The sequence below is a fragment of the Excalfactoria chinensis genome, chromosome 19, assembly GCF_039878825.1.
Source record: "Excalfactoria chinensis isolate bCotChi1 chromosome 19, bCotChi1.hap2, whole genome shotgun sequence".
NCBI lineage: Eukaryota > Metazoa > Chordata > Aves > Galliformes > Phasianidae > Excalfactoria > Excalfactoria chinensis.
This window is the reverse complement of record NC_092843.1, coordinates 2976317-3004087: the sequence shown is the minus strand read 5'-3', so window position 1 is coordinate 3004087 and position 27771 is coordinate 2976317. Positions and strand designations below refer to the sequence as shown.

At 46.8% G+C, this 27771-nt stretch overlaps 1 protein-coding gene across 5 annotated transcripts in view; it reads right to left on the bottom strand.

The window, feature by feature from the left end:
- The window catches only part of CUX1 (cut like homeobox 1), a 204864-nt gene that overhangs the window by 126603 nt on the left and 50490 nt on the right, over positions 1-27771 (bottom strand). For all 5 annotated transcript variants that reach the window (XM_072353960.1, XM_072353955.1, XM_072353957.1 and 2 more), the window contains exon 3: positions 7459-7506. In XM_072353960.1, the coding sequence (XP_072210061.1) occupies positions 7459-7506 (48 nt within the window). The remainder of the gene's footprint in view (positions 1-7458; positions 7507-27771) is intronic.

The following is a 27771-nucleotide window of genomic DNA, read 5'->3' as shown; positions in this document are numbered from 1 at the left end:
CAGTGCAGCCAAATTTAAATGACTATTATTAAATACAATTAGCATTGCAGAACGGATTCTGCACTGTATTCTGAAAGACTCGTTTTCCCCTTCTAAGAAAAGCAGAGCTTTCAGAGCAAATGCACTTCCATTCCTTCGAAATAACCAAATGGGTCTGTTTTCTTATTGCAGCTTCTTACTTTTTAATAAAGGGCATTTGTACTTATGTTCTCCTTAAATATTACACATGGTTTATTCACTCCTCGCCACTTACACCGTGATTGAAGTATAAAGCAGAACTGAAACAACATATTCCGAGGAGATCAGAGACTTTCTGACGGAAGCAGTTTGTAAATCACAGGAACTTTCACACCTTTGCTTTTTTCCTCCCCGGATTCAGAACCAGAACTCCAAACAATCCCACCAGGCTGAAAAGCTTTCGTTTATTTTTGTTTTTCATATAGTTAAAGATCAGTGAAGCTGCCTGGTTTAAAGTTCTTATTAAAAATGAGCTCTGCAATGGCTTGGTATCTTCAAGAAAGCACTGTGCCAACTTTAACTAGGATAACAAATGAATTACATATGTCAGCTTCCAGCTGCGTAAGGAGATATGGGACGAGAAGGTCATCAAAATAGCAAGATATAAATAAAGTCCAGTGACAAAGGAAGCAGAGCACTGAAATGACATGGAAATAAGTGTTTGGAAGCTGACTGAAACCTTTTCCAATCTGAGTAAAATCGGCTCGGGAGCCAACAGAGATCAGGCTGCAACCGTTGAAGTGCATTAGAAAACTCTTGCTGAACACTTTTATTTGACTCTGAAAACTTGAGGGACCCAGAAAGAAGTCAACTTATAATTACACCATTGCAGGCTTGACACGAGCTAAGCTCCACATCTTAATTTATCTGAACCAGGCCCCATTATGTCTTCTGTGACTAGAAAGAAACAACAGTGACCTCTGTATTCCCTACCACCCCCATAAACATATGTTCACTTTTAAGTTCTGGCATACTATTTGTCTTGATAATACCACTGGAGCTACAGGGAGATAACAGAAATGAGACGCGAGGAATCCTCCCTCCTTCGCACACCCTTCATCTTCAGACCCTCCCCGGGGCCCTGTTGGGAGCAGCACGGTGAGACACCACGTTGGGCTCAGCCCTCCCTCCACCAACAGTTTTTCCAGGTCAAGTGCTGTCAGGAGTTGCTGCTGAGCTGCTCCCAGAGCTGCAGGACACCTCAGTGATCTGCATGGAGCACAAAGAGTTTGCACGCCCATATCGAGTCTCAAACACAACACCGTGCCAAGCGTGAGTGTCGTAGGCCCAGCTCTTATCATCGCTGCCCTTCAGTTGCAATTCTCACTCTCATTAACAACCTCAATATGAAAGATACCAACTTTTGCTGTCCTGCTCCCAGTCTGGAACCAAAGCAGCGAGTAAAATTAATCACCTTAACCCAAAATTTATATCGCTGCTGAAATTTTAAACTATCAATAGTTGCTTTTACTCACAGAATCATAAAGGTATGGAAGATCACTGAGGCCATCAAGTCCAACCATCAGCCCATCGCTCCCCTCCGCACCTCTCGTATTGTTTTGCATTACAAAGTTTCTTCATTTGACTTCAATTTTTCAGAGCTACTGAAGTGCCATTAAGATTTGCAAGAAACGTATTAAACAAAGGGAAAAGCACGGCAATAACTCATCAGTGTAAACGTATTTCTGCCTTAGAACCAAACATGGGCTACAGCAAGTGCTCCCGGCACTACACAATGGCACCATTCTTTCTTTCAAGCCACTGGAATAGAGCTCACCTCTCTCATGTAACAGTGCATCAGTCACTGTGGTGGTGTATGGGAGCAACCCTGCCACGAGCTCTGTGCATTAGGAAGCAAACTGGTTTACCATTCTTAATACCAACAGGTGCCTCCATGGAGAACTAGTGAACACACAGGACTCATGAGGACAACTGGAGGTCCTGCAGCTGAAGGAAGTAAAATTAAAAATGCTATTTTGTTTCTCTCTTTGCTACAATTAGAATATTTTTGAAGCAAAATTACCAAGAAACGATTCCTGTGGAGCTGCTTAAAGCATACGGTGTGTATTTTAGCTGTGCTATCAGTGCTCTAAACCAAAGTGAGGCCTGCTCAGTCGGCACAGCTCCCATCCCAGCTGTGTGGGTGCTGCACAGGTACGTTGCCTGGGACAGGCATGGGGGGATCATGCAGACCTCCCTGCTTCAAGCTCATGTTAATGAGAGGGCTTCGAGAGGGACTCAGATCCTTCAGCTTTTAATTCTGCTCCTGCAAAACAGCTGCAACCTTGAACCCTTGAAACCTTTTCTTCTTTCATGCCCAGATAGATCCTGCTCTTCCCAGACAAACAACGCTGCCGTCCCTGGAGGAAAGCTCAGCTCCCTCCTCCCCGGACAGCTGCTTGTTGCTCTCCAGCCTTTGATCTGCCTTCCCAGTAAACCAGCCCAGCCCAACGTTTCTTTGCCTCCAAATATCGACAGCTGAATGACAGCTCAGTTTGAACAGCTCTTCCTATCTGCCACCCTGCCTTCAGATTCCTGCAGCGGTGGGTCTGCGATGACTGCTCAACCTCCCCTGCATCCTCCCATAACCTGCCTGCCTTCCTCCACGCTTCTCTCTGCATTTCTGAGCAGCGTTTCTCAGTTTACGCTCTCACTCTGCTCCTCACCCATCCCAGGGCAGGCATGAAGGGAGCAGCTCGGCTCCCTCCTGCCTCGGGCCACCGGCTCCTCCTGCATCAGACCCAGCAATCGCAGCCGTGCCGGAGCGTGATTCAGCTCACTGACTCAATGGAAAACTAAGCAACGGAGGAGAGAAAATTTATTTTCCATCGTGTTGGCGAACTGAACTGACTCATCTCATGCATTTGCTAGACTCAGCATAAGGGAGGAGGTGGGTAATGGGGCTGGGGCGAGGACACTGCCAGCGGCAGTCCTGTGCTGGCATGGGCTGGGTATGGCGTGAAACCCGTGTCAAGGTGTGGGTGGCAAATTGGGGTCAAAGTGTTAAAAAAAAGTAAAGAAGTCTCAGGAAGTAAGGAAGCAGAGAAGACACTCTGCAGGTAAATGTGACGGCAGCTCAGTTCTTCCATGGCAAGGCAACAAGTGCAGCTGTGAGTGCAGGATGTGCAGCACTCACCAGGGGATGCTGAGCACGCTCAGCACGAGCAGGCAGGAGCTCCTGGGGACACAACTCCCAGAGCAGTGACTTCCATCCTCCAAGCTCTGTGCAAGCACAGGGCAGCACGCAGCAAAGCAGCAAAGGTGCAGCACAGCAAAGGGGAGCAAGCAGGACATGGTGCCAGCCGGTGCCATCCTGCTTCACCTCCAGCTTCACAGCAGGAACTGCAGTTAAGTGTACGTGAGCTTTCAGGACCTTTCCCCTCACCAGCCTTTTGCCTCCGTAGCAATGACCTGGGCCCCGCAATCACTTTTCTCTCTCACGCATGTCCCAAAACTTTCTTTTAAGTATTTTTAAAATTAGGGCAGTGGAGTCCTTGGAACAACGAGTTCATTAACTGCCTCTGTGCAAAATCTACCTGCATGTAAATACCAAAGTGCAATCTCCTGCTCATGTCTTACACTGGGATGCCCTATTAAAAATCACCTCTGCTTTACTACAGCAAAGCAAAAGCAGACACGGGCTTGTACAGAGCCTTGCAATAATACTGCAGTAAATACAGGAATAATTCTCTATTTGGAGAAGCAGGGACTGGATTATGATGATTCTCGGCAGAATCCGGCCCTGCAGAGCCCCCCCATCCCCGTTCCTTCCAGCACACTTCAAGCTCCCTTTTTTTAAGGGGAGGAGAAGATACTCCTGACACTGTGAACTGAAACAGTGCTGCCTATCTCCATTTTGCATAAATAGTTTCCCACCACTGTTAGCATTTCACCCAAACGCGTGGCAGCGGCACAGCAAGCCTGAATACAGACAGCCCACCAGCTGCCAACAGGAATTTCAGCACATTGTCAATTACATAAAAATAAGAGGATTTGGGTTGATCCCCTCCACAAAGTTACCCTGGCAGTGATGCCTGTTTCTGTAGGACTTTGCACACCAGACGGGATGGAGATGAACCTGCAAGAGCTTCGGAAAGGTGCCCGGTGTCTGGCTGTGGGCTGTCAGGTTTGGGACTTGGTCTGTTATCCCAGTTGCAGGGATTTGTCCCGGGAAGATAACAATTACCACCAGAAAGACCAGACTGACTCCATCTTGTTACACGGCTTGGCTTAATGGGACCTTCATGGGAGGGTGGCTGCAATGGGATCGCCTCGACGCGAGCTCTGAATTTTGATGTGTGCTGTTGACTTCTACAACACGAAGCAATTTGTAATAGCTTTGCCACGCTGTTGTTTTCAAAGCTCCTGCTACATCACAAGCATTTATTTCTGACCACAAAATTACATTTATTCAACAGAAAGCAGCTCAGGGTCTTTAAGAGGTTAACTTCTGGAGTGCTTGGCTGCTCTCCAGCCTCTGTACTCGAATCAGCGCTAACGCAACAGCACACAACAGCACCCAGGCTAGCCGTGATTAATAGAGTGCTGAATACGCTGCTTTCCACATACACACACTTTTCATTCCCTTGCTTCCATAGATCACGGACTTATCCTCAAAATATCTGACTGAAATTGAATTTGGCTTCTCTCTCAACCGTTCATTTCCTATGTTATGCAAGGTTATATCCTTTTCTGCATGAGCAGAACCAAACCAGCTGCAGCTTTTGAGAAGAAAATGTGTTTTCAATTATGAAGCTGGCCTGAATATTGAACCACAGTTCTACTGCTACTCTAATTGAGCCATCATGGAGCGAACCTACAGGAAAGAAATTGTATTAATTAGCTTTGTAAATGTAACATAAGGAAATTAAAGGGGCTGAGTATCAGCTGAGGAACACTCCTTGAAACACACAGAAGGAAAGTACGCCCGAAGTTCTGTAGGCACACACGTTATTACAGAGCTGCTTCAAAGGCGTGATCAGGAGTTCCAGCACACCAAAGATATTCAGCTCCTGTTGTCTGCATATGGAAAATTATTAAATGACTCTGCCGACCGAATTAATAGTTTAAAGAGCAGTTCAGCTAAGTGGGGAGCCGGAGTGGTCTCATCACAACGGCAGCACTCTTAGATGTGCTCGCTTTGTGAGAAGAGTCTGAGAAATGGATTTTACAGCAACGAAGCCTGGCGTGTTGTTTGGAGCCCGTGCCTTAAAGGGTTCTCCAAATGAGGGATTACTGCATTACTGTTGGACAGTACTGCCATGCCACATGAAAAGAATGCTAATGACCTCAGGAAATCCTTTCCCAGCCTTAAAATATCTAGTTGGTGACTTCACAAATACAGATTCGGACATTTTATTTCCATACGGCAACGTCAGTTCTGTAAATTCACATAGCCCAAGAACGTGAAGTTTTGTTTTTAAGGTTTCTTGGACAAATATCCATCCGCTGCCGTAAGCACGGCCTGGTGGGCAGGAACTGCTCGTCTGAGGGCTGCTGGAAGGAGGGCAGCACCAATGTGGAAATGATAATGATTTTATGATTGAATGAGAAAGCTCTTAAACCTCCAATTCTGCCTTGCGTTTAACCCAGCGGACTGTGAACAAGCCTTGACTAAGACCCATCCTCAGGTGAATGAGAAGCGAGCAAACATGAGACTTAACATCGGCAGTGCGTTAGATTTCATTTCGTAATGCTTTTCCTCCAACCGTAGTGACGAAAAATCCACACTTCCTCAAAGCACCAAGATCTATACAAAAAGAGCTACTGCCAGCAACTCATGGCAACTGCCTATTAGATAACAAGAATGCTTTTCATCTGCAGTTTCTTTTGGCTGAGATTAATATCCACAGAACGATCTGGTTTGGGGGTTGGGTTGTTTTTCTATATGGATTTGTATTATATGAAAGGAAAATAAAGAGCGGGGGCAATGTGGGGTCCATATCCACCGCCAAGCTGAGAAGCAGCCCTGCTTGCAGTGAAGTGAACCAGCCACAGTTTTAGAAGCAGAAGTCCCGTAAGGCATTGAATTTATACCAACACCAACCTCACTCTTACATTAGTGAAGCAGATACCAATGCAGGAGGAGTGTGTATGAGCCACACCAAGGCCTCCAACAGGCGAGATCTAACGGCAGGATATTCCTTCACTGTGGCAAAACTTGGATTTATGGTTCTTACTTGATCCTCAGACATTCCCTTCATTAAAGAACAGTGCTACAAACATACATACACTCCAGTCAGTGCTTCGCAAGCTTGAAACTAAAGCGAAAAGGTTTAAGAGCACAGCAACTCACTTGAAGCAATTCTGAAGTGTAAATTTCTACTGGCAAATGGACTCACACAAGTCATTCTTTGTTCTCACAAACTGCTATTAGATATATCAAGGACAAAGCTGTTCCGCTTATTTATTTATTTATGGCAGTACTTGGGAAATCGGAGAGCAAACCAAGAATTAATTCCACGCTGCTTTTAAGACGAGAAACTGTTGCTTATTTGGGATACGTATTCAGCAGGATGTGAGAGCAATCAGAAATGCAACCCTCATTACAGATAATAGGAGTTGTGTGCTTAATTCTCTAGGCAGGCTTCTGAAAACATGCTCCTGAATTTCTCTGTGCGCTGATGGGAACTGCAACAGCTCAAAATCAGCCAACAACTTGTTACGGATCGACAAAGCCCAAAGTGCTGCTGCTGTGACTGAGCTGACTTTAAAAGCAGAGCTCTACAGCAGAACACAAAGTGTGAGCTAAGCCTAACCCCAGGCACTGATAAAGAGAAAGGTAACTTGCAAACTCCGTACAAAGCACTGTACACCTGAAGGAGTACAACAGCCCCCACCTGGCCTGCACTTAGTGAGGGAGAGCTTCAGCTAGAATGGCCCATTCTGTGACCGGTTCAGCTGCCTTTTCATATAGAAACCCTTCACAATAACACCACTCGGCTTTTAAAGCTGTGATGGCTCTGCTCGTGCACATCTCACAGAGCAGTGTGAAGAGACACCAAGGAATGAGCCAGGCCTGGAGCTGTGAGCACTTCTTGTTGGTTTTCCAACCAACACCTGCCAACTTTGAGTCTTCCAACAAGCCCAATGAAATACAGCCACAATACAGGCTTTTACAGCTGGAACAACGTGTGGTGTCTTCATAGTTTTGCATGCATATGTCACATTGAGTTCATTAAGCATTCAAACCACCAAGTCACCGGGGCGCACCTGAGTCACAACAGAAAGCTTACATCCAGGGCTGCTAAATGCACTGGGACTGGACGAGTTTAGCCTGTCCAGCACAAATGCAATGTATCACACGCATGCCAGCACACAGGGAAGCAGAACCCCTGCAATGCTCACAGCTCCCATCATGGCCTGGCTGTACTGCAGGCTGTAGGCACGCTGATCATGTAGAGTAAAAACAAAAGCACAAAGAGAAGCAGAAGCTCTTACCTCTCCCTGGAAACTCTTCAGTAGTGGAGCTACCTGTTTGCGCAGGTCCTGGAAGACAGAAGCAAAATATTCCATCAGATAAATGTGAAAGGATGCGTCGTTGTCAAGTTATCTCTAACTCTGCTTTCAGGTCTGGGATACTGTTTGAGACTTGGCTGCATTTTGTGGGGGCTTTGATTAAAGTAGAAGCACATCTAAGTTTGAAGAAGCTTGCGTTTCCAGTCTGACACATACATGTATGTGTGGTGATAGTATGAATTAACTAACTGTACTGATGGCAGGTAAGCACCGGACGCCTTCAGTCTCATCATTCAGCTGAAACACTAATACGATTAGAAGCAAATGCCTCTATCTACCTACACAGCAGCTACACCTCTGAACTCATCCCACACACGGAAGCCAGGCTTAAAGAAATATGACTGGACCACCCTTCCAGCGAGGAGTGCCGTCATTTTGTACAAGGTCTGATTTATCTGTTATTCTCTCAAGGCTGCTCCAACTTCAGCCACCAGAGAACTGGAGGTAGCCAGTTGGTGGGTCACCATAAATATTTGGGACTTTCTCTTTTCCAGTGCAATAACGTTTCCATCTGGAGTCACGCAGCAAGTTGGACATCAAACCACACACCAAAATACCCTCGGCACTGGGTTTAGTCTGATTTGCTGAAGGAAAAGCAGGCTTTTGGAGAAGTGGTTGTTGTCATTTCAATGACAAGTGGCAGAGAGAGTTGCAGAAGCAGGAGCTCTTGCACTCCCTGAGAGATGGCTTAAGGGGGCTGAACGTAAATGAAGCCATCAAAGACAAATGATCGGCCAAATTTCACTGCTCTCGTGCTTACTGAGCTACCACGCAGCTAATCCTCATCAAGCTCAGGATAATGTCACAGCTTTATAAGCTCATTCTTCCGTACCAAACCTATAAACGCTTCTGTTTTTACACCTTAATGCTTCCTGATATTTTCTGTCGTCTGTTTTGGGACAGAAAAAGGGGCAGTGCTGTCCGTGTGCACCACGACTGCCTGTCAGTAATGCCTCTCCCAGGGCAGACCAGCAGGTCGAGCAGCTTTTCCCATCTCCTGACTACACGGGGAGGCCGGGAGGCTTTGCACGTTTTATAATGTGTTTTCCTTGTAGACTGACGATGATGCCATCATCAAAGAAAACACAGAACCATTAGTGGCAAAATACATGCCTGTATTTGGGACCAAAATCTTAATGCACATAAAGCGAGACACACGATGTACAGTCAGGACGCTGGCGTCCTTTTAAACTTATATGGCAATTTATCGGCACAACACATTGCCGTATTGCTGCGCTTCCATGCAGTCACATCATCTGCCTGTTTCTCCATGCTGACCATACCCACTCGGTCTCCTCTCTGCAGATGATGTATTGGGATGGAGCTGTTTTCTGAACAAGACTCCATCACAGACAAACTCGATATGTGAAGCAGAGACAATGAATTAGGCTGTATCATTGTCTGAATCAAATCTGATAGCTGAAAGCGAGTGCAGCCTTTCCCTCTTTTCAGGAGCACAAACAACTGGTTTATATATTGATGAAGCAGCCACGCAATGAAACCCAAATCCAAACAATTTTTAACTCCCTTTCCATTCGCATTAAAAATAACTGTGGAAAATAAGCCAAGAATAAATCTATGGGAAAAACCCGGGCGACAAACGCATCTTTCAGACAACTGCATTATTTCTCTCTATCTCGATACACGGCGCAGTCCAAAGGACACATCAGTGCTCAGGGTGCTGCTAATTTACTGGAGGTCTGAAGCTGCGCAGCATCTTCTGATGTCCCCTCAGACTCTCGATCTCATTTACTTCCCAAACGCTTATCTCTGAATGTCACAACAAGAGCCCTCTGACCCTGGTTTGATAAAGCAGCGCGGGAAGCTGAGCTCGACCTGCACGCACCTTCATCATCTGCACAACTATCACGCAGCCGTGAAACAAAACAAAACCAAAAGAAACGGGCAGACATCATTTCCTACCCCTCTGGCCACACTTCCCGTGATCTGCTGCACGTATTGCCTTCCCCCGAGCCACGCGGGCCGCCAGCTGCACTGGGAAGGGCAGACATCGCTGTGAGCCGCAGCCACTTGTAGCACTGCTGGCCCCATGAGCTCGGCTGTCAGCACCTCTCAGAGCTGCCCCGTCCCCAGCCAGGTGCCCACGCTGCCGCATCCCATCCCTTTGCATTCCCTCCCCATTAGCCCACACTGAACGAGGAGCTCAGGGCTGACAAGGCTGAGCCCCCAACCCCGGGCACTTCCTGTGAGAGCTGTGAAATGATGATCAACCCACTGGGCAAGCAATGGGAAACCAACAGCCCAGCAGGACACGCCGTAGATGTGCACTGTGTGGGATCACATGTACCCATCCAACCCACGTACACAGAATGAAGGGCTCAGTCCCAGGAGGAGCCTCCTGTCAGCCCCTCTCTCTGGGCAATGTGCCGGCCTGCTGCTGCCTGCTGCTGAGACGGGGGATGGCTGCAAAGAAATGCACCATGCACCTCCATTGCAGACCCTGGGCACATGCGTGGAGATGCACTATGGGAAACAAAGCTTTGTCTCTGATAGCTTTCATTTAGTGTTGCTCTGAAACTGACATCCCAGCCAGTTGTCCAAACAGGCACCGTGCAGCAGCCCAGATGACTTATTTAATTCCTAAAATATAAGACAAATTAAATCATACGAGCGAACCATTTATTGCTCAAGCTAAACTACGATTTAATGAGATATAAAAGCTCTTATTGCTTAAGGGTGCTAAAGTATTTACTTCAAATCTGACCGTTGAAGAATGAATCACGATGTTAACCATTTTCTATTGCTTTGTAGTTATTTCCCTGCACATGAAGATGTGGGTTTTTAAGGGACGTTTATAGACAGGTTTCAACGCAGCACAACGATAAATAAAGACTCCCGATCTGCAGCCTCTGAACGTACATGGCAGCGTTCTGAAATATCTCAGCCCCCAGATCTTGTGCAAATTCCATTAGCTTTAATTATTTATTAGCAGTAGATTTAGATTACTGTTCTTGACCTATTTTTTTGGCGCACGGACCCACCCAGCAAGAAGTGAAAAAATATTCCATTTGCAAAGGGCTGCCTCGGTGTGGGCTCCGAGCTGCGAGGAGGGAGAGGAGCAAAACACATGTGCTGCGATTCAGGGGGAGACGCTCCCACCGCGGGGAGGTTACGGAGCAGGGCATGCAGCGCGGGGTGGAAACGGGAGGAGATGCCCTGAAATAAGGCAGATGTGCTGAGCAGCATCCTCAGACCTGCAGGACTGCGAGCCCGACAGCTGACTGCTGGTGGAAATCCCCTCCTTGCTCCAAAGCAACTCCCAGCAACCACTGAGCAGCCCAGGGCTCATCCTGTGTCCTGTGCTGGTGGAGACGAACCCTGCTCCTCTGCTCCTCGGGGCAGGAGGGAAGCAGAGCGCTGGCAGAGGTGTCCCATGGCTGCACTGCAATCTTCTCCCAAGCTCAAATAAACCGAGTTTACCCTGGGCTTATGCAGCAACGTATAAACAGACCGGCGACCTCACAACTGTTTAAAGAATCAGCTGTGCAAAAGAAGAACTGTTGCACACATGTATACATATACACGTCTGCATATAAACACACAGACTATATATAACATTAAAAAATGTTCTTTTTTTAACCTGACTTTACAAACGAATGCACTGAACCACGCTGAAACCTCGCTGTCATTTATAAACCAGCGAGTTAACATTGGCTACAAAAGACACTGAACAGAAACAATTCGGAACTTTAGAACCGGAGTTGCTAGGAAACAAAAAAAGATCATTCAAACAAAAATGACTCAGGTAGGAGAGCTCTGGGAAGAGCCAATTCCAGGCAACTGAAAGGCTGATGGTTAAAACCTCGGTGTAAAATGGGGAGCATCTGAAAAAAAAAGGGCATTATTATGAGCCTTAAAAAATTAACGTGCCTAATGAGAAGCTAATGACATGGGCCGTGACTCTGCAGCAAAGGCACCTACGAGTGCTGCGGTCCAATTAACAACACCAGTTCAAACGCAGAGTAATGGTTCACACGGTGGATTTGGAACGAGGAGTATTTAATGTGAAACCATAATTGCGCTGGTAATTTTCCACCTTCCCTCCACCACCAGCAGAGCCGTGTGTGAATCAGCACATCCTACCTGAGCCACAGGTAGAAGGCAGAACCCAAATGTGAGCACAACGCTTTAGAGACAGGCTAAGTTTGGAAGAAGAACTTGTTAAATATGAAAAGAAGGAAAGAGATGTTATCCTCCCAGATCCGTACTGACCACAGGTGAGTCAGGGCCGGGACATCAGATATTGCAAAACCTTCTGCTCACTGTTCCTTATCACACAGCCGTGTTATGAACCACCAGCACACCTGCGTGTAGGAACACAGGAACACCCACTGATCTCTATCGTTACACTCAGCATTCCCCTCTTCCAATGCAAGTGCTTTTGTGCTGTGGGTGCCCTGTGCAGTGCAGGCAGTGGGACTGGGCGGCGTTGGGGGTCCCTTTCAACTGAAAGCAACGCTAGGATTTGCTGTATCTAATTCAGCACGCCTGTTAAAGCACCTCATAATCAATGCAGCCGTCATCCTCCTGACCTAAATCAAAACGAAACGCGGCGCAGGTCTTTTCACACCGCTTCTGTACACGAAGCTATTGAAGAGAAAACAAACTTTTGCTAGCACGGTGCTTCCCGGCCAAGTTCCTGCTGACCCACCGTGCTGCTCACAGCGCATGTGCTTTGGGAGCAGACAGAAGAAATAAATGAATCATCCAGATGAAAGAAAGCAAAACCTCGCTGCGGCCTTCGTCAGTGCATTTAGTGCTTGTTAGCTCAACTTAAGAAACAGAAATCCTACATGAAGTGCTCTGGGGCAGCAGCATCTCCTCACGTTGTAATATATGGTCTCAACTGGGAGCAACTCCCAAATTCAGATGGTGAACTGTGAAGTGCCCCAGTGCGCTGCGGGAGGATGAGAAGTCCGGGGGAAGAAACGCAGAGGTCTGAAGGTTTGAAAAGGAGAAGAGACAGAGCTGAGTCCGTGCTGCTCTGAGTGCAGTTTTTCCATCGCAGAAGGCATGCGAGCCCAGCGCTGAATCACAATGAACTCAATAACAGATTAAAATGAGACATACTTGTGTAATAATAAATCAACAGCATTAATACAAGCTTATCTTCTCCTAACTTAGAAGGGGGAGGTGACAAATTGCACTTAAGGAAAAATAGTTTTACAGTTGCTAGCACAAGCCCAGCGTCTATAGGAGACTGCTAAATTTAGCAAGCCAGCTTTTGATTATAGCAACGGAAATGAATTCAAGGGCTTTTTTTTTGTGTGTGTTTTTCTGTTTTATAGAGAGCTCCAGAACGTTACTCATCTTCTTGAACCTCCCACCATAAGCGGAGCCTTCAGAGCGCTGCCCTTCCTCCTGCTCCTCCTCCTCTCCCCCCTGAGCTCCTCCGGCTCACAGCAGTGCGGGGACGCGGTGCGGGCTCACAAATCCCCTATCTCTTGGCTGGAGCTGTTTGGCTCTGACAGATGAATCAGAGAAGTCCATAAACGTCTGGAGGATTTGTGCAGACTTTTCCTTGTATGACTATATATGGCAACTGCAGATGGAGTTATCTCCCATCACTTCAGCCCAGGCTGCAAACTTTTTACCTTATTCCTAATGGCAGGATCCCTTGATCTGCAGTGCCATGGAACTGGACAAACTGTCAGATCCTTTTCCCAAAAGTATTTTCCCACTCTTTACAAGACTGTAAGAGCAATGTAGGCCATTGCTTGCATTAGGATGGGTGGAGGTGTCTGTCACAAGGGAGGTCCGAACTGCCTGATGTCTGCAGGGCCTGACAGAGGAATTCCAACAACGCTCACAGCAATCCCTAAATCCAGAAACATCTTTTCTTTTAGCTTCTTGCCATGACTGCCTTTTGTACCTGTTCCTTTTTACACTACCTCAACTACACCCAAAGCCTTAATGTTATAAAGCAGCTTCCAGCAAAATGCTTCCAACGCACCTGAGAAGTGACAGCCAGAACCTCTGAGGGCTCAACATGGAGAAGGCTGCGGCTCCTCAAAGCCAGCAGTGAAACCTGGGCAAACAGGCTGCAAGAATGGAAGTGAATATGGAGTTTGGTGAACGCGACGGAGTGATGGGAGAGCGCAGCCCTGAGGGATGGTGCCGTAAGGATGAGCTGAGCGAGGAGCTGCAAGGACTCAGAAACTGCATTAGTGAATTACTATTAAAGAGTCGTAATGAAAAATATACAGAGTAAAATAAACAGAAGCACCATCTCCTGAAAAGCAAACTGAAAGAGATGGAACAGCAGGGAACAGAATGAGGAACTGAACAAATTCCCCGGCTGCTCCGTGGCTGCGTTCATATCAGATCTCCCAGGAGAAGCATAAGGACACAGCATCAGCAATGGCAGCCCAGCCCCTTGGCAGGAGCCTTCCCCTGGCACAGCCCCCCCTGGATGGAGGGGATGGAGGGACATAGCAGCCCTCAGAGTGTCACAGCCCTGCAGACCTGAGCAATGAGGTAACTCACTTGTGAACGGGACTCCTGGCAGTGCTGTCCCACACGCTGTGTTTGATGCTGCTCTTGAAGTTATCATCACAAAAGCAGGGAAATGTTTCATTGCCATTACCAGATAATGGAAGCACAAACAGCTGTTGGCTCCTATTGCGAGAGGAGGGGTGGGATTCAGCTCCACTCCTTGTGCTTTGTAATAGCGCGGAGCTCAGGGAAGGGCGGCAGCAATTCCACTTCCATCCTTCTGCTCAATACTTCTGACCACTCTAACTGATACTTTGCAATGTTACCCATTAAAACCATTGCAACGAAGCACGCAATGTGTTCATAAAGTTCATATATGCATTCATTTGTATTGACAGAATGAGGGGGAATTGCTTTCAACTAAAAGAGGGTTAGATCCTCAGACAGAAGTGCTCCATCACATCGTCTGGAATGGGGTAAAACTTGGTAGAGCTGCGTTGAAACAGCAAAAGCAAAAGAAGAAAAGAAATGCCAGTCCCAGTAGTGTGAAAATCATGGCTTGTGCAAACTGGAGGACTGCGGTATAAATCACACTGCTTACATTAACTAATCAGGAGTTTCAGCTGATGTAAGTAGGAAGCCAGAGTTAGGAAAACCTATTAGTGAGCTGCCGGAAGGTTCCCTAATGGCTGTTCTGCCCCTTATCAGCTGCACAAACAACAGTGGGCATTAAATCACCCCAGTGACCCACTGGGCTGCCCGGCACGAGGGGTACGGAGCTCAGCTCAGCCAGGGGAGCTCACAGCACCCAGGGCTCCTCTCGAGGGGTGCACGTGGAAAGAGTTAAAGCTTCAAACTGCTGTTTTACCCCCCCCCCCCCCCCCCCTCAATCAAGTGTCAGCTGTGATAAGCCAGAATTAACAGCCACTTCAAATGAAAGGGGGGAAAAATTTTTTCTTTGTGCTATTCTAGGTATTTTAAGTTGCATATGAGCATGGTGTCTAAATATAGACGGCAACAACAAGAGGAGGCATTGTCCCTTTGGGCACATTGAATATTATCTCAGAATTCCCATCTTCCTGGGCTGAGCCTCTTGTTTTCTTTTCCTCCTTGTTACTTTTCGTGCTCAGCACAGTGTGTGTTAACCCCTCTTTGGTTGCAGAGAGGTCAGTTTAACCAAGAGCGACCTTGTGACTCCAAGATCATTGGTAGTTATCGCCATGGGATTAGAAGAGCACCAGAAATAGTTGTGTTTACTTAATGTTGTCACTGCATTAGAACGAGATTTATCTAAATAATGAGGCCCTAGAATAGCAACGTATCACTTGAAAACCGTGTGTCAATAGGGCTTGAATGTGAAGAGGATGTGACACGAGACAAAAAGATTCCATCAACCTAAGGACAGGAATTGACATTTTTCAGAACAGATGTCATTGATAATTTATAGACGCCTTTAAAAATTAAACTTCATATAGAATCCAGCTTAAAAATGGAGTGTTGTCCATGTTCTGAGTGCATCAGGTACATTAAGCACAAGTGTACGCTTCACTCAAAGGTATTTAAATACTTGAGAAGTCAGGAGCAGCCACGTCAGCTGGGTCACACCGTGTTCAATATTAAAGGCTCACAGCAGCCTGCTGCTTCCAATGAGCACAATGCTGCTCCTGGGAGCTGCTGTGTGCACACTGAGGGTGGCGAGGCACTGCACAGGCTGCCCATGGACTGCTGCCCATCCCTGCACACCCCCAGGGTCAGGCTGGAGGGCTGTGAGCGCTGATGGAGCTGTGGGTGTCCCTGTGCACTGCAGGCAGTGGGACCAGTTGGCCTCTGGGGGTCCCTTCTAACTCAAACCGTTGTGTGGTTCCATGATTAACACCTCATCTTTGTTCTCAAGGCTAACACGCTGTGCTTGGTTCTGCCTCTCTTCATTCTCCAGCCACTAAGCTGAAGACCTCACACACACCAAGGCACCCCCTACATTCAAAGCAAGTTTTCAAGCAAGCTCAGTCCTGAAGCTAGCGCTGCACTGAGTGCTCTGGTTCTATATGAACACATCATACACTGACACCAGAACTCCCTACACCATTTATCACAGGGCAGCACAACAGACGCTGCCCACCTCGCTCTGTAATTGCACAGCACTGCTGACTGGATGCCGAGATCCCGCTTCCTGCTCATGGCCAACATAAATCAAAGAAAAAAATCGGCTCTATTAAATCTATTTGCTCTGGGAGAATGGGGATTCATCATCTCCTAAAAGAAGTGGTCAATAAGAATCAAACCTGCTTAGCACAGGCCTGCGTGAGTCGGGATGGCACAGGTGAGGCTGCGGCTGTGTTTGGAAAGGATGCACAAACAGGAAGGTGGATGCTGTGCTTATTTCAGTGCGCTGCGGGTTAAGTGCATGGCAAACACAGAGGGCTATTCCCTCTGCATCCCCTCAGGGATGATCCGTAACACATCACCACGAGAGACACAGGCAGGAAGAGAGCACACAGAGCTGCTTGGAAAGTAAATGTGAAGCGGGTATTTCTGGTGTGGCTGTCACAAACATTGCACGTGGAAAAGTGACCTTGTGTTCAAGAAGCTACAGCTCCACTGCGGCTCTGCTGGTGCAGAAAAGGGTCCCCCAGCGATGCTCAATACAAAAAGCAGTTTGCTTTCACACTTGGGACAAGAACTTGATCCTGCAGCATAGAAAGGAGGCTCAGATAGCACAAGCACGTAGTACTTATGGAAATTAATATAGCAGCATTGTACCGACAGCTTTGGGAGTTGTCAAATTAACCACCAACCAAACTCTTTTTCTCCTCCCGTTTATGAACATGACGGTCTCATTCTGCTGCTGATGGAGTTCTGTTCCTACACCTTAAAGCCCCGAGTGGAACCCACACCCTCCCAGCCAGGCCTGTTGCAGTGCTCCCAATGTGATAAACGCACTCTCCCACAGCTCCCAGCCAGCCAAAGCCAGCCCTGGACGGCCACACCGCATCTGGTTTCACTTTCCAGTAACAAAACAAAACTCTCGGGCTATTATCTGCGAGTTCCAGCACGAAGGCTTCCAAATACACTTTGAGAACAAATTTAATGCTTGTTTTAAACCGAACTGACGGTAAATACCGAAGTGAAACGCAGCTGACGAGCTTGCAACGTTTTGTGTCTGATTATCTTCCTGAAAGACGAGCTTTTGGCGCTTTGGAGGCTGTGCTGGAGGATCGATTTCCTGTTCGCATCAAGGCTTCCATGCATTTGGTTCAGCTGATGTTGGAGGGCTTTGGTCCGCCCTGGACGCGGGACCAGACAAAGATGGGGCTTTGGATGGCTGAGATAAGGGCTGCAGCCAGGGCTGAACTCCATGGGTGCTCCCATTGGACCCAGGGATGCTGCGGGCTGTGTGTGCTCAGCCCAGCATACAAACCACGCAGCACTTCCACAACTCCATGTTTTGCTTTCATTTTTTTCTAACGTGCCAGCAGACATTTGTGAGATTCATTCCCCTTCTGCGTTTGATACAGCCAAGGAGGGAAATGAGATTCGTAAGCTATAGCCTTCATTCTGTTCCAAAATATTATCCCAGTAGCTAAAAAAAGACATGATTTGCTCCCACTATTGTTCCTTCTGACAGTTCCGTATTGCAGCCAGCCCTTCTGCTGCTCGGGATTCAGAAGTCATCTTTATATACTGTTTACTTCTGCGCTTCCTCCACTCAAACATATGATTTTACATATTTGTGCTGAGGAGCACAAAGCGAAACGCAGACGGGACGCACTCGCTCCGTGTTGGCCTCTGCCCCAGCACAGACCTTCAGACAGGATACACGAGGACAGACGGCCGTGGGCTGGGGAAATGCAGCTGACACGAATAGCAGACAGGCAGCAAATGGGAGCCCGCAGCTCCAGGAGCCATTTCCACGCCGCATCCTTCCCCAGGAACATCACAGGGTATGAAAAATGAGCCTTGCTGCTTGTGCTTTGCTATCACAGAACGGCTTTGGTTGGAGGGGACCTCAAAGCTCAGGCAGCTCCATCCCCTGTGCCATGGGCTGCTCCCAGCTCGGGCTGCCCAGCGCCCATCCACAGCCCCAGCCCCGCTCTATGGGCACTGCTGAGCCTCACCGCCCCGAGCACAGCATTCCTTCCCCACATCCCACCCAAACCTCCCTCTGTCAGGTTAAGGCCGTTCCCCCTCACGCTATATATACCCCAGTTCAGCCCCCAGACAGAAGCAGTGCAACCAGAGGCATCTGCTGCTCTTTTTATTGCAATAGTTGCCAGCCGCATTAGTATAAATTTGCGGAGTGTTTTAACATATTTTCATTCGAGCTTAATTAATTTTCACAGGAGTTCCAGCTTAATTAATTTTCACACAAGTTTGAGCTTAATTAATTTCCATAGAACTTTGACAATTTCCTCATTTGTTGTTGAAATCACAACCCGACTTTTCCATATGCGAGGCAACCAGAATAATCAGCTCGCAGAGTCGTTCTTGGACTTGTTTTTGTATTTCACAACCAAAAATACTCCCAGTGTAAACTGTTAACTGAAGCCCTGACAAGTTTCGTTATAAATATTCCCAGCTTTAAAAGAGAAATTTGAATAAATTCACTTAGTGTATATGCGAGGCACAGTTTAGGTCTGACAGCTTCAGATTGTGCCTCATTTATATGGAGCAGCGATCAGACTCGTTCGGATGTGTAAGAGCGGAAGGAGCAGAGGGCTGAGCGCTGCTGTATGGGATGCACGCAGCACAGGGATGGCTGCACCTGCATGCAGCTCACACTGCTTGCCCATGGGCAGGCAGGCTGCAGCCAAACCCCTTCTCTCCGTGCTGCCCAGCACCGTTTGCAGTGCTCAGTGCCTTCACAAAGCCCCGTGCGGTGGAAGATCACATCTCATGCAGTGTCTTTGAGATTCATCTTCTGGTCACGCAAGCTGTGATGATAATCTGTTGTGTGCGACGCTAAATCTACTATTACTCCATTAAAATGTGCTATAGTGATAATTTGTGCACTCTTATACTGAAAAGAGAAGTGCGTTATGAGATGGGAACGCAATGCTGCTGCACAGAGCTGTGCTGCCCCATCCCTGCGGTGCCCCTGGCTGTGGATGGGTGCTGTGCAGGCTGAGCCTTAAGGTCCCCTCCGACTCAAACCTTCTGTCCCATCTTCCCCTCATCTGGGACTTCAACCCAGCTGCATTAGGGCAGAATTCTTCAAGGTAAGAGCAATAAATAAAGTGCATTAATGGCCCTTGGCACAGACTCTGAACCAGTGGGGGCTCTTGCCCACCTCTGGCTGATCCCACTGCTCCAATAGGGTACAAAAACCCTCCCTGCCCAGTCCTTCCTACTACACAATTCATGGCAATCGGCTCTTGTGCTTTCTAACAACCTACAATCTACCAACAGAACAACTACTTTTAAATCACTCCGATTGTGATTTTCTCATTACAAAAGCTCTAAGAAGCTGCAGGCTTCATGTAGCAGCCTTGACTTCCAACCCACACTCAGGTTACTTTAGATTCGATTGCAGCTGAATTTTCCTGGTTAAGCCCCGTGATTTGAACTGCTAGGAACTGGTTCCAGGTAACTTATTAAGCACCGGTTGGTAGATTCAGAACAGCATTCTCAATCATCTCAACCTTTTCTGACCTTGGCTGCCCTTGTCAAAGGCCACACTCAGCTCCAGTCCTGCAGTTCTTGGTGCTTTATCTGCCAGCAGCAGCGCGGAGTCAGACCGACTGCAAAGGGCCACTTCCTGACATTAATCTCTTGTAAGAGACACAGGGGTGCTGGGATTCACAAAGCAGTGACCTCCCTGGTGGAGGGGATGAAGGGATGTGGGGAGCAGTTCCATTGCTTCTCAGAACGGGAGCTCTTCCATGTTCAGTGCTCAGAAAGTGGGACTCGATGCCCTCCGTACGTACCCGCCAACCGAACCACCCAGTTCTACTCTAAATGTGATCTGTGCAGCTTTGAATTGATGAATGTCTTACTCACAAACCACACTGGGTTGGGAGCTGTGCACTTTCAGTGCCCGCTGATGCTGTGCTGTTGGCCATGGGCTGGGATGGCACCAACCTGCTCAACTCCATCCTCCTTCTGCCCTAAGTGCAGCTTAAGGTGACTTCAGTCCAAACGGCACATGAGAATGAAAATTACTAACCAATCCCTGGATAATTAGCTGATAAAAAGTGTGTTTTTACTGTGGATTGCCAAACCAGCCGCTAATCATCTCACACCACCTCCCCACTGCAACAATTAGCGAGGAACACTTTAGGAACAGCACAGAGGAGCATTCAGAGCTGGGCTGCACAGAGCTGGGGGTGCTCCAACCCGGAGGTACCAGGGCAGGTGGGAGGGGGCCCTCATTCATCCTCTGTATGCTGGAAGCAAAGCACACTGTAACCCAATGGAGCACCAAGCTGGGCCCTGAGCTGTCCGAGTAACTGCGGGCTTTGCTTGTTGCGACCCAACCAATATGACTTTGTTTCCTCCCCGGGCACCGACGCTGCCTCTCATGGAGCAGGGATCACTGAGCGCTGCGGTGCTGGGCTGCGCCGTGCTGGAGGTGAAGGCATCTGAAAGCCAGCACTATGTACAGCGTACACATGGCAATTTGTTACTGTGAAAAACCATCTGTTTCTCGGTATTACAATTCTCAGAGGGGAAATTATAGCTAGCGTTCAACATAAAACATCAATTTAAACCATCAACTATTCATAATTTCAATTCTTTATTGGAAACCAAGGACATAAATGTCAGGGAATAAAGCAATATTTCTTTTATTAACTGTTCCATTCATCTGGCTATTAAATAAAACCAGGACCTTAATAAATAGCATTAGCCTTTGTACTGACAGCCACCCCAACACGCACCATAATTCTAAATAAAACACATTATATTCCCAGTATCTTTTGGCTTTAAAGCACAAATTAGGACTAAAAGCATTCGGAAAAGTATCCTGTATATGCAAAGCTTTAAGGAACGACAGCCACAAAACAGCTCCCCCCACCATCAGCAGGCAGGTTCCCACTGCCCCACGGCCACATCCCACCAAACTGCATCCCAAAGGACACAGCGGATCCCAGCACTGATGCTGCTTCCAAATGGAATCATTCCGTTCATCTCCTGCTCACAGATACAACATCTGCCTCAAAAATACCACTAATAATTACAGCAGTAATAATATTAAAGGAGGGAGTGGATGGAGAGCAGGGGGAAGGAAGGACGGCAGCTATGGGGCATGTGCTTACAGCACGTCATCACCCATCACTAGGAGCAGAAAGGTCTGTATTTGAGTTATGGGGTGTTGCTGAGCTTTGGCTTTTAGGAGCGACACACGAACACACCAGTGTGCACTGAGGGGGACACAACGGCCCCGCTGTCACCCTTTGGCACACTCCTTTTGCCCGAGAGCTGCACAACCCCACCTGGTGTGATGACACCTCATAGAGGAAGAGCAGCAGAAGAGTTCTCCAAGAGCTGAGGAGTCCTAACAAGTCCACAGATCCTCTGCTAATGTTCACATAATTGTCCATTATTCCTCCTTGGGAGCAGCTCCCTGCTCTTAGCACTGCCAGCATGGGGTACTCAAGAACACCATTACAGGGGAAAGGAAGCACAACTGTAATCAAAACAATGATTACTCTCACGTTCATTTAAATGCAGAGTGAAAAAAAGAAATGAATACAGAAATATTCACTTGAAAGCGAAAGGTAAGAAATTAACTTTTTCCCCATGGACATCTGAAACCCAACCTCAAAACCGGGGATTACTTGTGCATTTTTCACACCCCTCTGGAGCACACATTAGTTGCTCCTCCTGCATTTAAATGACTGTGACGGTAATCATTGTTTTGATTACAGCCCTGTTTCCTTCCGCCCAAAATGGGGTTCTTAAGGACCACACGCTGGCAGGTCTAAGAGCAGGAGAGCTGCTCTTAAGGAGTAGTAATGGACGATTTTAAGTGTTATCAGTGAGTCCATGGACTCTATGAGAGCTGCTCATCTCTTCGCTGCGTGACTTCTTCCAGCTCCACACACAATAAAAACCATCGTGCCAACATTAAGAAAAAAACAGCAAGATTAAAACACAGTTGCCCCTGGTTAAACATGAAAGCATCTTCTCCGTCTTCTAAAGTTCCTTTATGAAGGCAGAACAAGGACTGTGAAGTCAAAAGAGCCCCCAAACGTTCAAACATTGGGCTATCGGGAGAAAGTACCAACGATGCTTGTCTTCATTGACCAGTATTAACCCCATGTATCAGCCACAGAGGCTGGATACAGTCTATATAACTGAGGCACTACCTCAGGGAGGAAGGAGAGCCCTGAGAGCTGGGCTTTTATCCTGGGAAACCAATCTGAAATCCTCTGTCACGTTTCTTATGATGCCTCCTAACTGCACCTTCCCAGCACACATCACGTAACAAACGCTTGTCAGGACACCTAGTTAACCACCTTTAATAAGGCACTTAATTTCCTTACAGTATCTATTACTTGCATCCCCCGGAAAGTTATCAATTCTGCCCTCCCACCCCTTGTCTTCATCTATTAGCATCAACGAGCTCCTGAATAAACGCATACACGTGCATCTCCCAACCGGGTCTCCAGTACGTACCGTCACTGTGTGTTTACATCACCGGACTCAGTAAATTCAATCACGGTGTCAGTAGAACCACCTCAGACTTGACTCTGCACATTTTTAAGGAGTAAAAATCAGGGCAATCAACTTCTGTCACACCTTGTTAAAGCTGCCTTCAGGTTTCGGAGCGTGTACTCGAGCATCATGCTGAACAGGGAGAGCCCTGGGACTGTGCTCAAAGAGGAGCACGCGTGGTGCAAAATGCACAATGAGATGGAGGCAGGGAGCACGGGGCTGCAACACAGAAGGGTTGTCTCAATTATCAGCAGCTGGTGCGAGATTTAGATGCCTTTACATAGCAAACGGCCCAACATCTCCGGGCACCACCAAAACAGAACATTATGGAGTAGATCTTATAATGGGAATCAACTCTCAGCTCCAAATGGAGAACAGAGGATACAGCCCAGAAAAGAAGGAGATGGAGCCCGGATATCTTTACCAGCAACCAGAAAAACCAAACCTTACGGAACAAATAATAGCCTGCTTGTGAGTGCCTGGAAGAAAACCCATATAAAGTACTTTGCACTTTCATACTGAAAAAATAAGCAATAAAACCCCGTAAAACTCAAACAAAACAACTGGGAAAGAAAAATAAACACGGAAGTCGAAGACTGGAAAGAATTGTGTTTTCTGTAAGAATGAATGGGTGAGGAACACCTCGGGATTGCAGTGGATCTCATGCTGCTGAGGGCCCAGCAGTGCCGTGAACAGCAAACCCACATGCATGGCCAGTAAGATGTGAGATAATTCCTCTGCCCCAGCAGTGCTGGGCACAGTGCTGCAGCTGTGGCCTCGCTGGCTGTGGGTGCTGCACTTCTGATCCAACAGAGCTCAGCTTGATGAAGTGCAAAGCAGTGGAAGCAATGAGGTCTGCATGAAGGCAATGCTCCACTGCAGCCCAGCATCCCTGGTCTGGCTTATGTCCAATGCACGGCGTTACGGACGTCTCCCTTACCAACAATGGTTCATCCAAAGTGCAGGTTTGTTTCCTCTCTGCTCCACACCACAGCCACGCACTCTGTACACACTTTTAACATCCCGCTGCAGATCATCCCCTATGAACATTACAACCAGGAAGCCTCAAAATCCTGAAGAACATTTTTCTTAATGCACCTTGCTAATATGCTTTGCAGAAAAGTGCAACAGAAGTACATACCTAAACTCCATCTTTCCTTAGGAACTGCAGTGCTTACATATCCACAAGTACAAAGCTTCGTCCCATTTCCCCTCCTGACCCTCCATACCGGTGTTTCCAATTTCCACCACTAAAATGAAAGTTAATTCCTCGAGTGCAATAAGAAGCTCATTTGTTCTCTCTCAAACGGTCCCTTTTAAAGCGTAACACATCTCTGTCAGTAAGCAAGATCATCAAGAAACGGGGAACTTCACCTGTCTTGGGTGCTTTGCCTTTCTGCATTTAACAAACCTGAGTTAGAGGGGAAACAACTGCTTCGGTCAAACAAGAAAATCAAAAGTAATTGCATAATTTATGGACAAGTCAGTGGGTTTTCTTTAAAACAAGACAAGGTGCGTCTTAACAAGACTTGAGACATAGAGGTCCAATCTCCTGCACCACACAAAACACACCTTTCCACTGCGCATGAGCATGCATTTCCTCGCAGACTTTGTGCACAGCCTAACAGCAAGAATCTCATTTGCCTTCACTTCTAACCTGGACCTTTCCAGTAAGCGTTCCTATCTCCTGGGACCCACATTAGGAACAACAATATTTGCACACAGGTCTCCCTTGGTCACTTCTGTTTTCATGAGCCCAATCTGACCTTAAGCTGCATTTACCTTCAGCTGAGCTGTGGTAACCCTGGGTGCTGAGCCAGGAGCTCCTGCTGTGGGTAGCTGTCATCATCTGGATGCAAAATGGAATAATTCTAGAGACAGCTACGGTGAAGCTTTTAGAGAAACAACACACTTAGCGCTAAAATGCATTTCAACATGACTTTATTACACAATTGGAAAGGCTTTAAGAATCTAAACAAGGAGCTGACTCACGCACCTGTATAATAAGAAGCAGAATCTCTTGTTTGATTTCTACATTTTGAGCCAAAGAAGGCGAAGCCATAAAAACAATGCAGTTCCTTGCAACAGCCTCATAATGAATGTGGGACCGCGCTCCTTCCTTACTTTGAAAAGCTGCTTTCACAACTGAGCAGTTGGGATTCTGGCACAGCAATTCCTCCGGACCATAAAATTCTGAGCAGGATTTAACATGAAAATCCGAGGACGCGGCTTTTTGGAGGCTGCCTGTCTGAAGGTGCGTTTTCCCACTTGCAGGAAAAAGAAACAAGAGGTTGGGGGGTTTATGACTGCTCCAGTTCAGCTGCCCATCGTGCAACGTCTCTTAGAAAGAGGAATGGCCCCGTCGCTGGTCTGTGTATTAATTCCCCTCCACTTCCTCTCTCCCTTGCTGCTGGTTATTGTCACGGCTAACTGAGGTAATACGTGATGGCATTTTTAGGAACACCAAAATATTTATAAGATCTGCCTTAATGATGCTCTCCCAGAACTACCTGCTTCCCAAGATGTCTTCCTAACTGGAGTCTGCACTCCCAGGAGCCTCCACAGCACCTCGGATGTTCTGACAGCACTGGGCTGGGTGAGCTTAGTGGTCTATCCAACCTGAACAACCCTATGGTTGTTCACACTCTTACAAACTAAGCAGACCTGGGGCTGAAGTTTTCACTGATGTGCCAGCTCTGATCCTCAAAAACAACAACAAAATTCGCACAATATTAATATATGCAGCACTTCCAGAATGTGCACAGAAATGATTTACTTGCCAGTGTAACACAACCATACGTGAATGGGACCACAACAGATGTTCAACTGCAAACAGCAACTTGAGCTGTTTTGGACCATACAGAATGTGACATGCAAAAACTCTCTGGCAGTAAGTTTGTTCCTAAGGGTGGACACCACAGACTCATTCACCTGTAGCATTTTATAGGACATACCTCCTATTTCTGAGCCATTCCCATTTCAAGGTGAAAAAAACCCTATTAATTTTCCCATAGGCACGTGTTGGTGTCTGGGAGACACTTTGGAGTCTTTCTTGAGCAGAAGTGCTCTATAAATATAAAACATGTAATTGACATCTCAATGACCCTATCATGATAAGCTGTTGAGTAAAACTCTGCTCTTCCCAATCGTCCTTTTTGGTACAGAAAACATAAATCTTCATCAGCATTGAAAATGATGGCGCTTCTTAGGTACATCCATTCGGGAATCTGCCTGATGACCTTTTGGTTTTGATGGTAACAGCCTTGTTGTAATTACATATACACTTACACTGGAGTATTTAACGCTGTTGGAGATGAGATGAGCTGCTGTAAAGACAGACTGAAATCAATGGGGCTGCCTGTGCAGGTGCTCGGACTTACTTGGGGGTTATGACAGCCTCTGTCTGCTGGAACAGACGTGGCTGGAACAAGGGCTGGGATTAAGCAGAAAGCAGGAAAACTCCTGCAAAGTTTAACTGACAAAGAAACACGAGTTTAACCAAAGGGGGATTGGTCTGATAAATGGTCCTCTTATCAGCAGTAAAATAGTTAGTGCTGTAATTGTAAGGTGTTGCACGATCATTTTCAGGTTTTAAACAACTGCCTGAAAGTGCTCTAATAAAAACGTAACTGATAATAAAAAGATGTTGCAGCAACTAAAAGGGAATTAAAATCATGCTTTCGTTTGTTCTGAGTTAAGGAACAATGGCAGGATTAGCAGGAAACTATTACGAAATTAATCTGATTAATGCCTTATAAATAATGAAGCTGTACTTAAAAGGGTCCACAGGCTTCGCCATGTCGGAACGTGGATCCTACACATGATGCAAGATTAAAAAGCAGGATGCTTTCCCTATTAATTAAACAGCAATACCCGAATCCTCCCAAAACCCAAGAACAGGGAAAGGAAAAAATAAAAGGTACAGCGTGTTTTAAAAACAAACTGCAACTCCACCCTGGTTACAACTGGTGTCAGAGGAAAGAGCAACAACACTTCATCCCCACTGCGCTCACACTATGGTCTCACACTATGGCTGCAAAGAAGGGCAGCTTCCATAGAGGGCCATGGCAGCTTTCCCTACTGCAAAGCAATGCAAAGTGAGATTGGTTGTGGACAGCAAAACGTTTTCTGCTCCTGGATGGACACAGCTATATTACTTGCTGCCCAAATCCCAACTACCTGAACTTGCTTGCTGAATAAACCTGGGCTTCCCACCACGACCCAGACCAGAAAGACTTACGAAGAAGCAGTAAATGACAGTGATAGCAAAGAGAGTGACTGCTGGACAAAATGCCATCATTTGCTGCACTGAAAAGGACAGGAGAGTATGGAAATAGGCATTATTTCTATCTAGAATCTCCCATATAGGGCAAAACACAGTGCTGAAAGCTAAGAACGAAGCTGCGGGGGAAACTCACCCGATAATCCCTACAACACTCGTAATGATGCACTCAAAGATGCGTTTTGCAATCAAGGAAAACGCCAATAAATGCACCAGTGGCCAAGGGCCAGTTTGGGCTAATCAGGCAGATTTACAGTCAGTTAATGGAAGTTATGATCTGAACATAAAAACAACTCCTAAGGAAGTTAGGTAGGAATTGAAGGGGAGGCCACAACTAGAAATAACAGCAGTGAATGCTTTTCAGTGAACGACCAACAAAAGCAATCTTCTTGTCAGAACCACTATCTAGCAGGGAACGTGAAGCTGCTGAATTAAAATACTTCTTACCCAATGATCTAGCCCTTAAGCTAACGTTAGAGAAATACGAGGGAACATATTAATGCTGTTCTCCGTATCAGATTATTACTGGGTGACGCTATCAGGAACTCATTATGGAAGTGAAATAAGTCTACAAAGTGATAATCACATTTGTTGAATATTGAAGGATAAGAGCTGGATCAGATCAGCCAGGCATGATCCCAGAAACTCAGACCATAGAAAATAACTCCTCTATGGGGCCAGCATCCAGCCCACATTTCAGAGCACATCTAACAACGACCAGCTCACCTGCATTACAGACACAGAGACCAGAAGAACTTCTGGAGCAGCCCTAGAACAATCCTCAGTAAATGCAAATAATTGCAAATAATCGACTTTTTCCCCCCCTTTCTCTTTTCTAAGAT